Source organism: Procambarus clarkii, chromosome 20, assembly GCF_040958095.1.
Source record: "Procambarus clarkii isolate CNS0578487 chromosome 20, FALCON_Pclarkii_2.0, whole genome shotgun sequence".
Taxonomy (NCBI): domain Eukaryota; kingdom Metazoa; phylum Arthropoda; class Malacostraca; order Decapoda; family Cambaridae; genus Procambarus; species Procambarus clarkii.
Window position 1 is genome coordinate 29,762,509 of NC_091169.1, and position 20,788 is coordinate 29,783,296.

Consider the following 20,788-nt stretch of genomic DNA (forward strand, 5'->3'; position numbering starts at 1 on the left):
TTGATGTTACATCTGCTCCGTTCTGCAAGTTGTCATGTGTGTTGTTTCACCTCCAGCCTGCTCATTCGTCACCGGATTCGCTCTCTTTCTCTCTTCTCCTCAGTTTGTGGTGGCCCCATTGGTTCAGGAATTGTTTTTCCAAGGCTCTTTTGCTGTTGGCATTGGCCTCTGGGGGTCAGGTCGGGGAGCTTCATGCTCTCCTTCAGCGCAGCGATTTCTGCTCTTTTAGTGCAGGTGTTAGGTTTGTTCGGTTGCAGCCATCTCCTCCTTTTCTGACAAAGAATGAGACTGCTACTTTCCGGAGGGGTCCTTGGATTGTTGATGCTTGGTTGGTCAGGTTCTCTGCCGATATTTGCGTGCCATGGCTTCTGTGGCCGGGGATGCGCTGTGGGTTGATCCGGTCTTCCTTCTTTCCTGTTCCCGGGCTTGGGTCTCCCAGGTCGTCCTGCAGGATTATTAAGGTTAGCCAGCGTGTGGTCTATCCTTGTGCCCACGACGTGCGTAAGTTTGCTGCTTTGGCAACATGTCTTAGGTTGACATTCAGGCACAGGGTTTTTGGAGGACGAAAAGGGTCCCTGGCCGCTCGCTACCTTGTCAATGTCCCTGGACCTCGTAGGCCCTGCGTTGCATTGGGTCGGCGGTTTAAGCCATTTGTCTCGGCTTCACGTTGAGGAGTGAGAACTGATCGCCACCCGGGTAAGTCCCTGTTTTTCCTCGTCTTTGGGTAGTTAGCTCCAGGGGAGCCAACGGTATCTCCCCCGGTCGGCCGAGCGGACAGCACGCTGGACTTGTGATCCTGTGGTCCCGGGGTCAATCCCGGGTGCCGGCGAGAAACAATGGGCAGAGTTTCTTTCACCCTATGCCCCTGTTACCTAGCAGTGAAATAGGTACCTGGATGTTAGTCAGCTGTCACGGGCTGCTTCCTGGGGGTGGAGGCCTGGTCAAGGACCGGGCCGCGGGGACACTAAAAGCCCCGAAATCATCTCAAGATAACCTCCCCCAGAAAACCAGCGTTGAATGTAATGAAACATAATTTTTTGGGCGAGTCCCGGAGGCTCCCTGGCATCCCTCCCTCCCTCCCTCTGGTCAGCGATATTTTTGCATATTTTGACATCCAGCCTTCGAACTGCAGGGTGGATCGCCGGCGTAGGGGTTGCACAGACAGCGGCGCAGCGACATGATGACATCATAGTCGTTTGTTAATTTTCATTTGGGGAGTTCTGTCAAATCAAATCAAATCAAATCAAATGTTTATTTAGGTAAGGTACATACATACAAGAGATTTTACAAAGAGTGATGGATTTATAGATAGGGCTAGTACATACAATGCCTAAAGCCACTATTACGCAAAGCGTTTCGGGCATAAATTAATGTCCACTCGTCCACTGTCCACTCGTTCTGCCTTCATTAGCAATAGTTTCACCAGAATATGGGCTTGTTTTGGGGCACCTACCTTTCTGGGTGCCAGATGTGGTTGATGACAGACACAGAATACAGAATGCTCCCAACCACATGGGGGTTTCGATAGGCCACTGCTCCTCGTGCCTCTCTTGAGGGGGGCTGGGTTCTGACTCATGGTCCCCGGTAGGCAAGAACTATGCACAATGACTGATGCCAGAAAGTTATACGTATCCATTCAGCCTGGATAGCTCCGGGGAGCCTCTGGGACTCACCCAGAAAGTGGCATTTCATAACATTCAACGTTGGATGTTTTTCTGAAGATGAGGTTTCCATGCTTGGATACAATAATCCAAGTGGGAGCACAACAGAAATTTATAAAGTTGATTAACTACCTTCGTTTCCTTTAACCCCTGCACTGCACACCTGTTTTTGGTAAAAACTTCAAAGTGCAATTGTTAAGGACATTTTTGTTGTTTTTATAAATGTTTAGGTAAAGTTAATGTCAAAATGTTTCCAAACTAAACTATTTTCATTTCAAAACACAGAGTAATGAAAACATAAAAAAAACATTAAAATATAGCCTAATTAAAAAAATGTACAACTCTCAAAATGACATTTGTTGGCCAGCGTAGTTGAGGGGGTTAAAGTCAAAATTTGGCTTGATTATTCTTAAGGTTTGGTTAGCTTTTTTTTTAACGGCTGCTCCACTTATTGTGATACTTTCAGTGAATGATAAATTCTGACACCAAGGTCCATTTCTTCATCAATTTTCTGCAAGATAATGTTGTTATTTTGGTAGATGTAATGTGGATTATTGTGCCCCCATATGCAAGGTCTTGCATTTTTCAATATAAAAAAACATTTGCCAATCTTCTAGCCATTTGTGGGGTTCATGTACATCTCTTTGTAAGGCCTCAATAAAATTTTCACTTCCCACTTCACCATTAATCTTTGTGTCATCTACAAATTTGATGATGTTTGTAATACAGGTATTATTATCTATGTCATTGATATATATGACAAAAAAGGTTAGGCCCAAAATGGACCCTTGCATTACCCCCCACTCACTGCATTTCTCCAGTCAGATTAATTTCTGTTTAGCACAACCCTTTTTGTTTTGTTTTAACAATTATTGTATCCATTCCAGTATTCTACCATTTATTTCATGTGCCTGTAATTTTCTTGCTGGTCTTTCATGTAGTACATTATCAAAAGCTTTAGTAAAGTCCATGTATACCACATCTACCAAACAGTCCTTGTCAAGCTTGAGTGGGGCAACCATAAAATCCTGACATAAGATGCAGCACAAAGTCCTAGGTCATTCTAGAGTCAGCAACAGAAGGGATAGGAAAATCAGGCACACCAACCACAATTCTGGACACATGCCAAGTGAGATACAAAACACACACATGAAGCCTAAAAGAACAAAAGAAATCCAAATGAAAGCCAACAATTATCCACAGAAAACAGCAAAAGTGAATTTTATTAATAGTGTAAATTACAAACCTAAAAACCCTACCTTGCCAATGAATTGTAAATGTCACATACAGGCCAATGGGTCACAGAACTATTTAAATAAATGTCAATAGGTTAATGCATTATTGTAATTCTTTATAATAAAACACTTCTATCATCAACTCGACCTATTTTCATAAATATGGACTTATAATGAAGGTAAATCTCAACTATTTCAGATGACATGTAATCCGTAAGATTCATCACTACAAATCATTTCATCTTGAATCCAGGGACAATGAAATTTATACTCGTTTTGGTTAAAATTACTGATGCAAACAAGTCCCAATTAATTCAATATTCCTGAACTTTAATTATACTAACGTTTAATGTGAACATCAAGGTTAAAGTCTATGCACTGCACTTTCTGGCTAACTTTTAGTATTTTCTGATCAACCCATATAATAATTACTGAATGATTATACAGTATATATAAATGGTAAAAAATCTACACAAAATGCCCCAGGTAAGCACTAGTATGCATTGCACGCAATGCGCTAGTACACTATGCGTACTAGTGGCTTGCCCGAAACGCTATGCGTACTAGTGGCTTTAGGTATTGCATGTACTACCTCTATCTTTAAATCAAAACAGAATGTTTGTACAGTACTGTAAATCTGCAACTATGTATGTACTTTTCCTAAATAAACTATTATTATTATTATTATTATTATTATTAAGTTACAATTCAGGACAGAAAAGAAGAGACGATTTTCACTCATAGGGTAATAAACCCATAGAATCCCCAACCTGCCAGTCGTAAATGTCACAACAGTATTCAAGTTGAAAATTCTTCTGGAAAATATCCTCTGAAAGTAAGGACTTCTGTACAGCTTCCTGTACCCATTGTACTCACTAAAGAGATTTCAGTCTCAAGGTAAATTCAGATAAATTTAACATAGGGACCTTGAGTCTAACATCTCTACTTGTTTGTCAATATTAAAATTCAAAGCTCACTTTGAGTAAAATGAATGTAATGAGAAGAGCAGAACGTTCAACAATTTGGAGTGTAGGAACTACGGAGTGCAACAAATACACCCGAGACCTCAAGTACCTATAGGTAGCCTGTCTCTCCAATAATAATAATAATAATAATAATAATAATAATAATAATAATAATAATAATATAATAATAATAATAATAATAATAATAATAATAATAATAATAATAATGTTTATTCAGGTAAAAGTACATACATACAAGATGTGTTACAAACACAATGTTGGATTTCTAGATAGAGCTTACTGGATATATTTGCCCAAAACGCTACACATACTGGTGGCTGTATAAGAATGTAAAAACTCTTGTATATATATATATAAATAAATAAATAAAAAAAAGCTAGTACATACTCAAGCCACTAATACCCACAGCATGTCGGGCAAATATTATACTAGGTCAAGCTGCTAACAAAAGCTGAATGTAGACACTAATTATTAGAATTTAAGGATGTGGGTGAGGACCTCTCAATTAAATTTTTGTGATCTTACATTTCCCTGATTACTTTGGCTGTTGAACATTAATGAATGGTTCACCGTCAAGGTTACTCTTCCCTGCCACTATCATATAATCTGGTATACCTTGTACTAAAACGACTTGGTAAACCCATTCACTATACAGTATATTATCTCTTAACCAGACACAGTTCTAAATTACATAATAGTGTTGTGTTAAAAGTCATAGTCCCCCAGAGGAGCAGGCCTACAGTGGGCGATACATGAGGGCTGTGGCCTACTTTTTGTGTGAGGGCTTGAGAGCCACCACCCCGCCCCTGCTGGCCATTGTGGAGGTGGGTGGAGGCGCCTTGTGTGTCAGTAGGCCATTGTGGCCCTGGTGATGGTGGCCCTGGTGGTGGCCCTGGTGGTGGCCCTGGTGGTGGCCCTGGTGGCAGCGTGCTGGTCCTGCACCACTGACAGTCTCCGCCGCTACACTGCTCCTTCCTGCTCCTTCTCTAACCTCTCCACCTCTACCCATCTCATAAAACATATGCTCATCTTTAAGTTAAAAAAAATGACCAGTTGCGTATTATAATTTTATTAATAAGGAAACAGATTTCTGTGTAGGATGTGACTTGTATCCAGAATATTATTAGGGTGGACGCCGCCCGTCATTAAGCCGCTCCTCACATCTGTAACAAAATAGTTCATATTAAGTCTTACCTGCAATTCGTGTCTCATAAATTTATATAAATACGAACTTGATGCTATTATTATGCAAATATTCTACTAACATTATAATAAGAAAGAATAATGGAAATAGCTTAATATTAGCATTTGACAATATTTGTTGCAGTATATACAAGATCCATAATTTATATAGTTACAATACCACCTGTCGCTTCAGATATGGCCTTTAAGGTAAGATAATGTCATATGTTATAGGAAAGAATTAAATAATGTTAGGGCAACAAGTGGTCCTGATGACCGTCGGGGACAACGTCAGGCGGCCAGTTGACAGGTCAGAGCCGCGAAGCACAAAATACCTTCAATATATCCTCGCTACGCAAAAGTAGCGAGCAATTTGCCTGTGCAAATTATACCATAACATTTCTTATGTTATGTAGGATTTTTGTATAATAAGACATATGTAAATGCATTCAACTGGTTTCTAAAAATAAAAAATAAAAAGATAGTTTGGACTCGCGGGAGTTTGCGAGGCGGACCTTCATAAGCTTGTTGGTCTGGCAGTCTTTGAGTGTTTAGGTGCCTGTTTATACGTTAATTACCTGCAGTTAGTGACTCATTTGTCAGAAAAAGGTAGGCAAGGAGTGTTTATGGCTCGTAAGATATAACAGAATGTATAAAATAGTTGTTGTCCTACATGACAGGTATATCATGGCTTCAGTTTGTTTTGGGCAGCATTTGCTTTGTGGTGTTGCTTCTGCTAACGAACTAGTTAACTTCATAGCATTAATTATATCAGTGATAATTCTTGAGGTGAATCAGAAATTCATAAGTACACTTTATTCTTGAATGTTTTAAGGTGATAGGTTAGTCGTGCCAGGGGCAGCCTAAGGGTCTCCCAGGGGACAGTACATAACAATTGGATTTGGTTCATGGATACAAATTCACATTACAATTCCGTCATTGTGTGCACAATCCCTCCAGGTTCTGTACGTTGACTTTCTTACGTGAAGCAAAAAAAGAAGTGTAGTGTTTGAATGGTGGCTAGTTCTTGTTTATTCAACCATCCACTGGTCACTAGTCAGCCTGGGAGGGCCCTGTATTGCCATGGACCTCATTGTTTGCCTTACTTGAAATCACAAATTGACATGCCAACAGCACAATGAGACGAGACTAATTGTTTTATATATGTTTTAGACAAAACCTAAGATGTAAGAATATTACAACTTCTTGAGTGCTTGCACATAAAAGTTGACCAAGCCACCATAAATACTCAAATAACAGAACTATTCACTCTACCCACCATGAGAGTGAGAGCATGCCCAGAATAGGAAGGTGCCAGTGATGACATCACTGCCCAAAACACCTTCTAATCACCTGACTAATCTTTGTATGTTTAATTTATTGATCCATGCATCTTAGCTTTACTCTTTACTTCAGCCTTTCCCCCTCACCTAATTGTATGTACCTGACCTCCCATGGTATAAATCAGTTATGTTCCCACATATTTCTCTACAGCCCCGCTCCTGTGCCAGGTAAGTTCACTACAGGCTCATATAGCCTGTGCTACTCGGAACTTATGTTTCGAGTAGCTGAATCTAAAGCAAGAACAGGAGCTAAGCTCCTGTTCAGCTAAGTTCACCTGGCAGCTAAGCCTCCTGCAGGACTACCTGCAAGCGACCATGAAGACCCCATTCATCCACAGACCTACAGTATCGGCTACTGGTACTGGTAATGGCTCCAAACAGCCTCCACTTATGGGCTATTCATGCCCATGCCACCTCATGGGTGACTCGATCTTTATCAAGCAATCAATCCTGTCTCCACACTTGAGAATGAACTTTGTAGGCTAAAAATGCTATGTATATTATAATAAGTATAATACAGTCTACATTTAATTTCTATTCTTTTAGTCGACCTTGAACAAATATGACATTTGGAGAAATCATCTTTTCCCTGTAACCTACCTTACTCCTGTATTGTCAGCCCATGTTTTTGTTTTTTTTAAACACCGCTGTTTGTCGACCTAATTATATTTGTGCTGCTTTTTCAGCCATGTTCCCCCCTTTCTTATTTTTATTTTTATTTGTTCTCAACACATTTTCTACTTCAGACTCAATTAGTATTAAGTTTTAGTCTTTAATGTTTTTCCTGCTCGAAACGCTTTGCGTAATAGTGGCTTTAGGCATTGTATGTACTAGCTCTTTCTATAAACCTATCAATTTCTGTAAAAATCTCTTGTATGTATGTACCTTACCTGAATAAACATTTATTATTTATTATTATTATTTTATTATATACATACATATATACATACATGTGTACATACATAGGGCCGAACATACACAGACTACAGGATGACCTGGACAAACTGGAGGAATGGTCTAGAAAAGGACTGCTAAAGTTCAACTCAGGAAAGTGTAAAGTAATGAAATTAGGCGAAGGGAGCAGGAGGCTGAACACAAGGTACCATCTGGGAGGTGAAATCCTGCAAGAATCAAATAGAGAGAAAGATCTAGGGGTTGATATCACACCGAACCTGTCCCCAGAGGCCCACATCAAAAGAATATCATCAGCAGCATATGCTAGGTTGGCCAACATAAGAGCTGCCTTTAGAAACCTGTGTAAGGAATCATTCAGGACCCTGTATACCACTTATGTCAGACAAATCCTGGAAAATGCAGCTCCAGCCTGGAGTCCATGCCTAGTTAAACACAAGACAAAGTTAGAGAAGATTCAGCGGTATGTCACCAGGCTCATCCCGAAACTGAGAGTAATGAGCTACAAGGAAAGGCTAAAGGAGTTGAACCTCACGTCCCTGGAAAACAGAAGAGTAAGGGGAGACATGATAACCACCTACAAAATTCTCAGCGGAATTGACAGGGTGGACAGACTCTCTTCAGCACGGGTGAAACATGAACACTGGGACATAGGTAGAAACTTAGTGCCCAGATGAGCCACAGAGACGTTAGAAAGAATTTTGTCAGTGTCAGAGTAGTTAATAAATGGAACGCACTAGGAAGTGATGTGGTGGAGGCTGACTCCATATTCAGTTTCAAATATAGGTATGATAGAGCCCATTAGGCTCAGGAATCTGTACACCAGTTGATTGACGGTTGAGAGGCGGGACCAAAAAGACAAAGCTCAACCCCCGCAAGCACAACTAGGTGAGTACACACCATACATACATACATACATACATACATACATACATACATACATACATACATACATACATACATACATACATACATAAAAGCTGCCAAAGAAATATAAGAAAATTCACTTTTGCAAACAGAGTGGTAGACTGGTGGAACAAGTTAGGTGAGAAGGTGGTAGAGGCCAAAACTGTCAGTAGTTTCAAAGCGTTATATGACAGAGTACTAGGAAGATAGGACACCACGAGTGTAGCTGTCATCTAGCAACTACACATAGGTAATAACATCCATATACAGTATACATTAATACATCCATACATGCATATATACATATATACACATATATACATGTATACATATAATTTTTAGTACAGTACTACCTACTGGTACTGAAGACAGATGAATAGCATAAATTTTGGAAAAATATGAAATATTGTATGGGAAAGGTTTCAGTTGTGTCAGGCTGGTCTACCAAGTTAACTTGGTAGAATGGACACTGTTAATTGGTTCACTAAGATTTTGTCCGTTAGCCAATTTCTTGCAGCCCTCCAAGGGTTTTAGTTCTCTGTGGTTCATTCAAGAAAGGTTACTGTATTATAACCTGGTTACCTCTCAGGTTACAATACAGAGTGACCTTCCTTGAATGCTTCTTGACCTCTAACAATGCTCTCAGTTTGCTAAAGGTTCAATGGTTCAGTTGCCTTTATTTTAAGCTGGTAGCATTGTACAAATCAAAGAGTAAGATTAGATGTTGTTGAATGGAGAATGAAGATTTCTTGTGCATGATACAAAAAAAAATACTCTAGGTTGTCTTTATTGTACATAGCATTAGGTAAGATTATATTAGGGTTATTCATTAAGGTGTCTTCTATTGAAGTTGTTTGGAAAGTGTAAAATTTTTAATTATTTAAAGGTAGATTATTGGTTTGCTAGAATTACATGCTTTTTTTTGGCTTTCTACATAAATAATAGGACTTGTTGGGGCTTTTATACAGTAGGCTACTATACAGTACTTATATCATTAGTATAAACCTATTTGGTAATAATATAGCACAACCTTGTGTATTTGTTAAACTTTTTTACCCATCTTATGTAGCAAAAGCATCTATCAGTATGACGTTAATGATCAATGCTTACTATTTTCTTGGGGTACATTATGCTAATTTTCTTCGTGCCTATTGTATTATGTTCTCAGTGTATGATCATGGTTGTAGGTTATTAGATATTAGCTCTTAGAGATGCTCTAATAGCCCATTTAAAATATTTGACTGAACACATGGATACAACACACAGTATAAAAGAGTTTGAACAATTATTTACCATCTTATATTGGTGAGAGGTGGAGAGATTTATCAGAATTTAATTGCTCCCCAAAACAAGTGTTTTCGGCACCATTCACCCCGTCTCATCCCAAATCCTTATCCTGATCCCTTCCAAGTGCTATATAGTTGTAATCGCTTTTCACTTTCTCCTGATATGTCCCCTCCTTTCTGCATGGATCCTATATTTTATTACTATACCTTTTGAAGCTTCCTGGATGTTATGCAAACTTTCATTTAGTTTTAGAACTCATAAAAATTCTGGGTTCTTTGTTTTTTGCTAGATGCATGATGCCAGTAAGGGGCGACAAAGTACAGAAGCGGGTCAATGAACGGGGACGGAACTATAATGTAGAGCGTGACATCATTAACCTTGGCCTGCTGGGAAGAGAGCACCATGGACAGCAAAACTCTTATCTGGATATGGTGAGTATTAAGCTATCTTTATAGAGTATGTATTCAAGTAGATTATTGCAGAAAATGTGAAGATGCAGTACGATATTTTGAAACGGCCACTATGGGGACCATTCCATCAAGGTGAGTTCCTAGAGCGAGGCATTGGAAATAGATACACAGTGCAGTGGATTGATGAGTGGAAGACTCCTGGAGCCCTCTACATGTAAACTCTGGGTAAACCTAAGTTTTGGTATAGTTGCAGAGAGTAGCACTCACCTCTGGCTGCCATGGCATGTAGTCGGGGTTTGTGGTTGGTAAGGACGTAAAACTCCCATCCTTCAAGGAAATGGCAAGGAGTTCCCTGTCAAAAGTGCTGTATTCTTCCTGTGCAGGTAAGAGACAAGCCAAGATAAAGCAACAGAACACTATTTTTCCCAGATTAGTTGGTGTAAGACTGTTCCCTTGACCATGTTAGAAGCATCGATGGAGAGATTGATGGGGACTTTCAAAGATTGTGAACCGGCACGGTACAGTGAGGTAATTCAGCACTGAGCAATACTGGGAAGATTTTGGAAATTGGTAGTCTTTACAGTTTGCATAGTACTGTATATTACAGTAGTTTTTAATTTAAATAATTGGAGTAGGTAGGCTTAAGAACTGCAATTAATTTGTACTAGTAAATGGTAATTTTTGTATTGTTTCCTAGTTTAGAGCTCCACACATTCAGCATGGTCATAAATGGTTCTTAAAATGCGAGAATAGAGTGCTTCAATGTAACAAGGTGATGCTTGCATGCATTATGGCACTCACATCAGGCCTGTGTGTCGAATGTCTTGTTGATCCTCAGGCAAATAAATATGATTACAAACTTTCTCTGCAGTTTTCTTAACAAGTTTTATTAACATGTCTAAACAGATCAGACTTATAAGGTAACTCCAAAACTACATTCAGATAATTATATGGCTCAACACTTTGATGTTTCCTGCTCCACATTCCCATTGCTTCACATAACAGTAAAAGCATGAAGATCCACTATATCTATTTTATTTTTTCTTCAGCGGATGTGTTTCGTAGGACCTGTAGTGGGTTAGAGGTATAAATGGCTCGAAGGCAAGGCATAAAGAGCTAGATCTCTCGTGCCGATAGTCACAGATAGGAAAACACTGGTTGGTTAGCACTGGGGTCATACTCAACAGGTCTATGACATTCCCGTGCTCCCCATGTGTCGTATTGGAAAGTTGGGTGTGGCTAACTCCAAGCGTCTGGCCTCCAGCCCCAGACATAAATATAATGTATAAGAGAGAATGTCAGTTTGTCTATAAAGTTTGAGGCCAGATGCTTATTAAATATAGCATATAACCCAACACCCCCGAGTGATTTTCATGGTTAGAAATGAATCTGGGATAAAATCAGGAATGTGATGTCCCTAAAGTGTGAAGCTACTTGGAGTTACTACTTACTGCTTACTCTTAATTAAATTATCTGAGAGAAGGGGAAAGTGGGAATGGGGGGGGGGGATGAAAGCGGGGGGCCAAGGTGATGGGGTAAGTAGGGGGTGAGGAATGGGCGATAAGAGACCCATATAGTTGTTTCAGTCATTCTTAATAATACATTTTCTGAGGGGGAAAATGGGAAGGACCAAGGGAAGAGGGGAGAAAGGGGAACGATTCAGGAGGGGAGGATGTAGTGGGGGATAAGAGACTTATGCAGTTGTTTCAGTCCTTAATAATATATTTTCTGAGAGAAGTGGGGAATAGAAGAGGACTAAGGGAGTGGGGGAGGAGAGGATGGGAGGTGGGATAAATGAGGGCATCAAAGGGATGGGGTCAAGAAGAGAGGTGGGAGGACAAACTGTCGCAAACACCGACAGATATCCCCCACTTTAGTGTGTGTGAGGGCAGTGGAAGGGGCACCAAGGGCAGTGGTGTTTGGGGGCAGGAGGGGGAAGGCAGCAGTGTACTCACCTAGTTGTGCTTGCGGGGGTTGAGCTTTGGCTCTTTGGTCCTACCTTCTCGACTGTCAGTCAACTGGTGTAGAGTTTCTTGAACTTATTGGACTCTCAAGTCTACATTTGAAAGTGTGTATGGAGTCAGCCTCCACCACATCACTGCCTAATGCATTCCATTTGTTAACTACTTTGACAATGAACAAATTCTTTCTAATGTCTTTGTGGCTCATTTGGGTGCTCAATTTCCACCTGTGTCCCCTTGTCTGTGTTCCACCCATGCTAAATAGTTTGTCTTTGTCCACCCTGTCAATTCCTCTTGAGAATTTTGTAGGTGGTGATCATGTCTCCTCTTACTCTTCTGTGTTCAAGGGACATGAGGTTTAGCTCTCACAGCCTTTCCATAGTGTGTATACTCGCCTAATTGTGCTTGCCAGGTTTGAACTTCTGCTTTTAATTGTAGAATAACAATATGCTTGAGTGAAAGATACAGAAGGAAAAACAGAATAGAACCAGTCAGGAGTAGAGATGCCATAGGCACAATCAGAGAACACTGACTGAACATCAGGGGTCCACAGCAGTTCAATACCCTCCCAACAGGCATTAGAAATAGTGCTGGAACAGGTGGATGTCTTTAAGAAGCATTAAGATAGGATCTTGCAAGAAGTGCTGGACCTTCCTGGTGCTTCCCGGGCAGGGAAGCACCAGGGACAGTAGTGTGTGAGGGCAGGGAAGCACCAGGGACAGTAGTGTGTGTGTGAGGGCAGGGAAGCACCAGGGACAGTAGTGTGTGTGTGAGGGCAGGGAAGCACCAGGGACAGTAGTGTGTGTGTGAGGGCAGGGAACCACCAGGGACAGCAGTGTGTGTGTGAGGGCAGGGAAGCACCAGGGACAGTAGTGTGTGAGGGCAGGAAGCACCAGGGACAGTAGTGTGTGTGTGAGGGCAGGGAAGCACCAGGGACAGTAGTGTGTGAGGGCAGGAAGCACCAGGGACACGTGTGTGTGTGTGTGAGGGCAGGGAACCACCAGGGACAGTAGTGTGTGTGTGTGAGGGCAGGGAACCACCAGGGACAGTAGTGTGTGTGTGAGGGCAGGGAAGCACCAGGGACACGTGTGTGTGTGTGAGGGCAGGGAAGCACCAGGGACAGCAGTGTGTGTGTGAGGGCAGGGGAGCACCAGGGACAGTAGTGTGTGTGTGAGGGCAGGGAAGCACCAGGGACAGTAGTGTGTGTGTGAGGGCAGGGAAGCACCAGGGACAGCAGTGTGTGTGTGAGGGCAGGGGAGCACCAGGGACAGTAGTGTGTGTGTGAGGGCAGGGAAGCACCAGGGACAGTAGTGTGTGTGTGTGAGGGCAGGGAAGCACCAGGGACAGTAGTGTGTGAGGGCAGGAAGCACCAGGGACAGTAGCGTGTGTGTGAGGGCAGGGAAGCACCAGGGACAGCAGTGTGTGTGTGAGGCAGGGGAGCACCAGGGACAGTAGTGTGTGTGTGAGGGCAGGGAACCACCAGGGACAGTAGTGTGTGTGTGAGGGCAGGGAACCACCAGGGACAGTAGTGTGTGTGTGAGGGCAGGGAAGCACCAGGGACACGTGTGTGTGTGTGAGGGCAGGGAAGCACCAGGGACAGCAGTGTGTGTGTGAGGGCAGGGGAGCACCAGGGACAGTAGTGTGTGTGTGAGGGCAGGGAAGCACCAGGGACAGTAGTGTGTGTGTGAGGGCAGGGAAGCACCAGGGACACGTGTGTGTGTGTGTGTGTGTGTGTGTGTGTGTGTGAGGGCAGGGAAGCACCAGGGACAGCAGTGTGTGTGTGAGGGCAGGGAAGCACCAGGGACAGCAGTGTGTGTGTGAGGGCAGGGGAGCACCAGGGACACCAGTGTGTGTGTGAGGGCAGGGAAGCACCAGGGACAGCAGTGTGTGTGTGAGGGCAGGGGAGCACCAGGGACACCAGTGTGTGTGTGAGGGCAGGGAAGCACCAGGGACACCAGTGTGTGTGTGAGGGCAGGGAACCACCAGGGACACCAGTGTGTGTGTGAGGGCAGGGAAGCACCAGGGACAGTAGTGTGTGTGTGAGGGGCAGGGAAGCACCAGGGACAGTAGTGTGTGTGTGAGGGCAGGGAAGCACCAGGGACACCAGTGTGTGTGTGAGGGCAGAGGAGCACCAGGGACAGCAGTGTGTGTGTGAGGGCAGGGAAGCACCAGGGACAGTAGTGTGTGTGAGGGGCAGGGAAACACCAGGGACAGTAGTGTGTGTGAGGGCAGGGAAGCACCAGGGACAGTAGTGTGTGTGTGTGAGGGCAGGGAAGCACCAGGGACAGTAGTGTGTGTGTGTGAGGGCAGGGAAGCACCAGGGACAGTAGTGTGTGTGAGGGCAGGGAAGCACCAGGGACAGTAGTGTGTGTGTGAGGGCAGGGGAGCACCAGGGACACCAGTGTGTGTGTGAGGGGCAGGGAAGCACCAGGGACAGTAGTGTGTGTGTGAGGGCAGGGAAGCACCAGGGACACCAGTGTGTGTGTGAGGGCAGGGAAGCACCAGGGACAGTAGTGTGTGTGTGAGGGCAGGGAAGCACCAGGGACAGTAGTGTGTGTGTGAGGGCAGAGGAGCACCAGGGACACCAGTGTGTGTGTGAGGGGCAGGGAAGCACCAGGGACAGTAGTGTGTGTGTGAGGGCAGGGAAGCACCAGGGACACCAGTGTGTGTGTGAGGGCAGGGAAGCACCAGGGACAGTAGTGTGTGTGTGAGGGCAGGGGAGCACCAGGGACACCAGTGTGTGTGTGTGAGGGGCAGGGAAGCACCAGGGACAGTAGTGTGTGTGTGAGGGCAGGGAAGCACCAGGGACACCAGTGTGTGTGTGAGGGCAAGGAAGCACCAGGGACAGTAGTGTGTGTGTGAGGGGCAGGGGAGCACCAGGGACAGTAGTGTGTGTGAGGGCAGAGGAGCACCAGGGACAGTAGTGTGTGTGAGGGGCAGGGAAACACCAGGGACAGTAGTGTGTGTGAGGGCAGGGGAGCACCAGGGACAGCAGTGTGTGAGGGGCAGGGGAGCACCAGGGACAGTAGTGTGTGTGTGAGGGGCAGGGGAGCACCAGGGATAGTAATGTGTGTGAGGGCAGGGGAGCACCAGGGACAGTAGTGTGTGTGTGTGTGAGGGCAGGGGAGCACCAGGGACAGCAGTGTGTGAGGGGCAGGGGAGCATCAGGGACAGTAGTGTGTGTGAGGGCAGGGGAGCACCAGGGACAGAAGTGTGTGAGGGCAGGGGAGCACCAGGGACAGTAGTGTGTGAGGGCGGGGGAGCACCAGGGACAGTAGTGTGTTAGGGCAGGGAAGCACCAGGGACAGCAGTGTGTGAGGGCAGGGGAGCACCAGGGACAGTAGTGTGTGAGGGCAGGGGAGCACCAGAGACAGCAGTGTGTGAGGGGCAGGGGAGCACCAGGGACAGTAGTGTGTGAGGGCAGGGGAGCACCAGGGACAGTAGTGTGTGAGGGCAGGGGAGCACCAGGGACAGCAGTGTGTGAGGGGCAGGGGAGCATCAGGGACAGTAGTGTGTGTGAGGGCAGGGGAACACCAGGGACAGTAGTGTGTGAGGGCGGGGGAGCACCAGGAACAGTAGTGTGTGTGAGGGGCAGGGGAGCCTCAGGGACAGTAGTGTGTGTGAGGGCAGGGGAGCACCAGGGACAGAAGTGTGTGAGGGCAGGGGAGCACCAGGGACAGTAGTGTGTGAGGGCAGGGAAGCACCAGGGACAGTAGTGTGTGTGAGGGCAGGGGAGCACCAGGGACAGCAGTGTGTGTGAGGGCAGGGGAGCACCAGGGACAGCAGTGTGTGTGAGGGCAGGGGAGCACCAGGGGCAGCAGTGTATAAGGGCAGGGGAGCACCAGGGACAGCAGTGTGTGTGAGGGCAGGGGAGCACCAGGGGCAGCAGTGTATAAGGGTAGGGAAGCACCAGGGACAGCAGTGTGTGGGGGCAGGGGTGGGGCACCTCGGGCATCTGTGTGTGTAGCGTGCCAGGTCCCCTGGCGTGCCAGTCTGAGCCTGGCATCACGCAGGTGAGCACTCCCTCTGAACACTCTCTGCTGCCCTCTTCCCCCTTACACCCCCACACCACGTAACACCTCCCCGTCCCCACACCACGTAACACCTCCCCGTCCCCACACCACGTAACACCCCCCTTCCCCCGTCCCCACACCACATAACCCCCCCCCTTCCCCCGTCACACACACCACATAACACCTCCCCTTCCCCCGTCCCCACACCACATAACACCCCCCCTTCCCCCGTCCACACACCACATAACACCCCCCCTTCCCCCGTCCACACACCACATAACACCTCCCCTTCCCCCGTCCACACACCACGTAACCCCCCCCCTTCCCCCGTCTACACACCACATAACCCCCCCCCCCCATTCCCCCGTCCACACACCACATAACACCTCCCCTTCCCCCGTCCCCACACCACATAACACCCCCCCTTCCCCACACCACATAACACCTCCCCTTCCCCCGTCCCCACACCACATAACACCCCCCCCTTCCCCACATCACATAACACCTCCCCTTCCCCCGTCCACACACCACATAACCCCTCCCCTTCCCCCGTCCCCACACCACATAACACCTCCCCTTCCCCCGTCCCCACACCACATAACCCCTCCCCTTCCCCCGTCCCCACACCACATAACACCTCCCCTTCCCCCGTCCCCACACCACATAACACCTCCCCTTCCCCACACCACATAACCCCTCCCCTTCCCCCGTCCCCACACCACATAACCCCTCCCCTTCCCCCGTTCCCACACCACATAACACCTCCCCTTCCCCCGTCCACACACCACATAACCCTCCCCTTCCCCCGTCCCCACACCACATAACACCCCCCCCCTTCCCGCGTCCCCACACCACATAACACCTCCCCTTCCCCCGTCCCCACACCACATAACCCCTCCCCTTTCCCCGTCCCACACACCACATAACACCTTCCCTTCCCCCGTCCCCACACCACATAACCCCTCCCCTTTCCCCGTCCCACACACCACATAACACCTTCCCTTCCCCCGTCCCCACACCACATAACACCTCCCCTTCCCCCGTCCACACACCACGTAACACCTCCCCTTCCCCCGTCCACACACCACATAACACCTCCCCTTCCCCCGTCCCCACACCACATAACACCTCCCCTTCCCCCGTCCCCACACCACATAACACCTCCCCTTCCCCCGTCCACACACCACATAACCCCTCCCCTTCCCCCGTCCACACACCACATAACACCTCCCCTTCCCCCGTCCCCACACCACATAACCCCTCCCCTTCCCCCGTCCCACACACCACATAACACCTTCCCTTCCCCCGTCCCCACACCACATAACACCTCCCCTTCCCCCGTCCACACACCACGTAACACCTCCCCTTCCCCCGTCCACACACCACATAACACCTCCCCTTCCCCCGTCCCCACACCACATAACACCCCCCCTTCCCCCGTCCACACACCACATAACCCCTCCCCTTCCCCCGTCCCCACACCACATAACCCCTCCCCTTCCCCCGTCCCCACACCACATAACACCTCCCCTTCCCCCGTCCACACACCACATAACCCCTCCCCTTCCCCACACCACATAACACCTCCCCTTCCCCCGTCCCCACACCACATAACACCCCCCCCTTCCCCCGTCCCCACACCACATAACACCCCCCCCCCTTCCCCCGTTCCCACACCACATAACACCTCCCCTTCCCTCGTCCCCACACCACATAACACCTCCCCTTCCCTCGTCCCCACACCACATAACACCCCCCTTCCCCACACCACATAACACCTCCCCTTCCCCCGTCCACACACCACATAACCCCCCCCTTCCCCCTTCCCCACACCACATAACACCTCCCCTTCTCCCGTCCACACACCACATAACCCCCTCCCCTTCCCCCGTCCCCACACCACATAACACCTCCCCTTCCCCCGTCCCCACACCACATAACACCCCCCCCCTTCCCCCGTCCCCACACCACATAACACCCCCCCTTTCCCCCGTTCCCACACCACATAACACCTCCCCTTCCCTCGTCCCCACACCACATAACACCTCCCCTTCCCTCGTCCCCACACCACATAACACCCCCCCTTCCCCACACCACATAGCACCCCCCTTCCCCACACCACATAACACCTCCCCTTCTCCCGTCCACACACCACATAACACCTCCCCTTCCCCCGTCCCCACACCACATAACACTCCCCCTTCCCCCGTCCCCACACCACATAACACTCCCCCTTCCCCCGTCCCCACACCACATAACCCCTCCCCTTCCCCCGTCCCCACACCACATAACACCCTCTCCTTCCGCACACCAAATAACCCCTCCCCTTCCCCCGTCCCACACACCACATAACACCACCCCCCCTTCCCCCGTCCACACACCACATAACACCACCCCCCCTTCCCCCGTCCACACACCACATAACACCACCCCCCCTTCCCCCGTCCACACACCACATAACCCCCCCCTTCCCCCGTCCACACACCACATAACACCTCCCCTTCCCCCTTCCCCACACCACATAACCCCTCCCCTTCCCCCGTCCCCCACACCACATAACACCTCCCCTTCCCCCGTCCCCACACCACATAACACCCCCCCTTCCCCACACCACATAACACCCCCCCCTTCCCCACACCGCATAACACCCCCCATTTCCACACCACATAACCCCCCCCCCTTCCTCCGTCCCACACACCACATAACACCACCCCCCCTTCCCCCGTCCCACACACCACATAACCCCCCCCCCCTTCCCCCGTCCACACAACACATAACCCCCCCCCTTCCCCCGTCCACACACCACATAACACCTCCCCTTCCCCCGTCCACACACCACATAACCCCCCCCCCTTCCCCCGTCCACACACCACATAACTCCGCCCTTCCCCACACCACATAACCCCTCCCCATCCCCCGTCCCCCACACCACATAACACCTCCCCTTCCCCCGTCCCCACACCACATAACACCTCCCCTTCCCCCGTCCCCACACCACATAACACCTCCCCTTCCCCCGTCCCCACACCACATAACACCTCCCCTTCCCCCGTCCCCACACCACATAACCCCTCCCCTTCCCCCGTCCCCACACCACATGACACCTCCCCTTCCCCCGTCCCCACACCACATAACACCTCCCCTTCCCCCGTCCCCACACCACATAACACCTCCCCTTCCCCCGTCCACACACCACATAACACCCCCCCCTTCCCCCGTCCACACACCACATAACCCCTCCCCTTCCCCCGTCCCCACACCACATGACACCTCCCCTTCCCCCGTCCCCACACCACATAACACCCCCCTTCCCCCGTCCACACACCACATAACACCTCCCCTTCCCCCGTCCCCACACCACATAACCCCCCCTTCCCCCGTCCACACACCACATAGCCCCCCCCCCTTCCCCCGTCCACACACCACATAACACCTCCCCTTCCCCCGTCCACACACCACATAACACCTCCCCTTCCCCCGTCCACACACCACATAACACCCCCCCCCCCTTCCCCCGTCCACACACCACATAACACCTTCCCTTTCCACGTCCCCACACCACATAACACCCCCCCCCCTTCCCCCGTCCACACACCACATAACACCTCCCCTTCTCACGTCCACACACCACATAACACCCCCCTTCCCCCGTCCACACACCACATAACACCTCCCCTTCCCCCGTCCAAACACCACATAACCCCTCCCCTTCCCACGTCCCCACACTACATAACACCCCCCCTTCCCCCGTCCACACACCACATAACCCCTCCCCTTCCCCCGTCCACACACCACATAACACCCCCCTTCCCCCGTCCACACACCACATAACCCCTCCCCTTCTCCCGTCCACACACCACATAACACCTCCCCTTCCCCCGTCCACACACCACATAACCCCTCCCCTTCCCCCGTCCACACACCACATAACACCCCCCCTTCCCCCGTCCACACACCACATAACACCCCCCCTTCCCCCGTCCACACACCACGTAACCCTTCCCCCGTCCCCCACACCACATAACACCTCCACTTCCCCCGTCCACACACCACATAACCCCTCCCCTTCCCCCGTCCCCACACCACATAACACCCCCCCTTCCCCCGTCCACACACCACATAACACCTCCCCTTCCCACGTCCGCACACCACATGACACTTCCCCTTCCCCCGTCCCCACACCACATGACACTTCCCCTTCCCCCGTCCACACACCACATAACACCCCCCCTTCCCCCGTCCCCACACCACATAACACCCCCCCCTTCCCCCGTCCCCACACCACATAACACCCCCCCTTCCCCCGTCCACACACCACATAACACCTCCCCTTCCCACGTCCCCACACCACATGACACTTCCCCTTCCCCCGTCCCCACACCACATGACACTTCCCCTTCCCCCGTCCCCACACCACATGACACTTCCCCTTCCCCCGTCCACACACCACATAACACCTCCCCTTCCCACGTCCCCACACCACATAACACCCCCCCCCTTCCCCCGTCCACACACCACATAACACCTCCCCTTCCCACGTCCCCACACCACATAACACCCCCCCGCTTCCCCCGTCCACACACCACATAACACCCCCCCTTCCCCCGTCCCCACACCACATAAACCCCCCCTTCCCCCGTCCCACACACCACATAACACCCCCCCTTCCCCCGTCCCCACACCACATAACACCCCCCCTTCCCCCGTCCACACACCACATAACACCTCCCCTTCCCACGTCCCCACACCACATAACACCCCCCCCCTTCCCCCGTCCACACACCACATAACACCTCCCCTTCCCACGTCCCCACACCACATAACACCCCCCCCCCTTCCCCCGTCCACACACCACATAACACCTCCCCTTCCCACGTCCCCACACCACATAA

General features: G+C 49.1%; 2 protein-coding genes and 1 long non-coding RNA gene across 3 annotated transcripts in view; 1 reads left to right on the top strand and 2 right to left on the bottom strand.

The window, feature by feature from the left end:
* The window catches only part of LOC123755364 (monocyte to macrophage differentiation factor 2), a 90,049-nt gene extending 85,178 nt beyond the window's left edge, over positions 1-4,871 (bottom strand). Inside the window, exon 1 of the mRNA XM_069327836.1 lies at positions 4,653-4,871. Coding sequence (XP_069183937.1) covers positions 4,653-4,699 — 47 coding nt within the window. The 5' untranslated portion in view covers positions 4,700-4,871. The remainder of the gene's footprint in view (positions 1-4,652) is intronic.
* Positions 4,872-4,935: 64 nt separating this feature from the next.
* On the bottom strand, positions 4,936-5,365 carry LOC138366647 (uncharacterized). The gene is made up of 2 exons (XR_011229205.1): positions 5,241-5,365; positions 4,936-5,045 (listed from the first exon to the last, which is right to left on the bottom strand). It is a non-coding gene; the product is annotated as an uncharacterized lncRNA (long non-coding RNA).
* Positions 5,366-5,534: 169 nt separating this feature from the next.
* Positions 5,535-20,788, top strand: part of LOC123755365 (serine-rich adhesin for platelets) — a 190,702-nt gene continuing 175,448 nt past the window's right edge. Inside the window, 2 exon segments of the mRNA XM_045737920.2 lie at positions 5,535-5,673; positions 9,802-9,943. Of these exon segments, the coding sequence (XP_045593876.2) occupies positions 9,806-9,943 (138 nt within the window). The 5' untranslated portion in view covers positions 5,535-5,673; positions 9,802-9,805.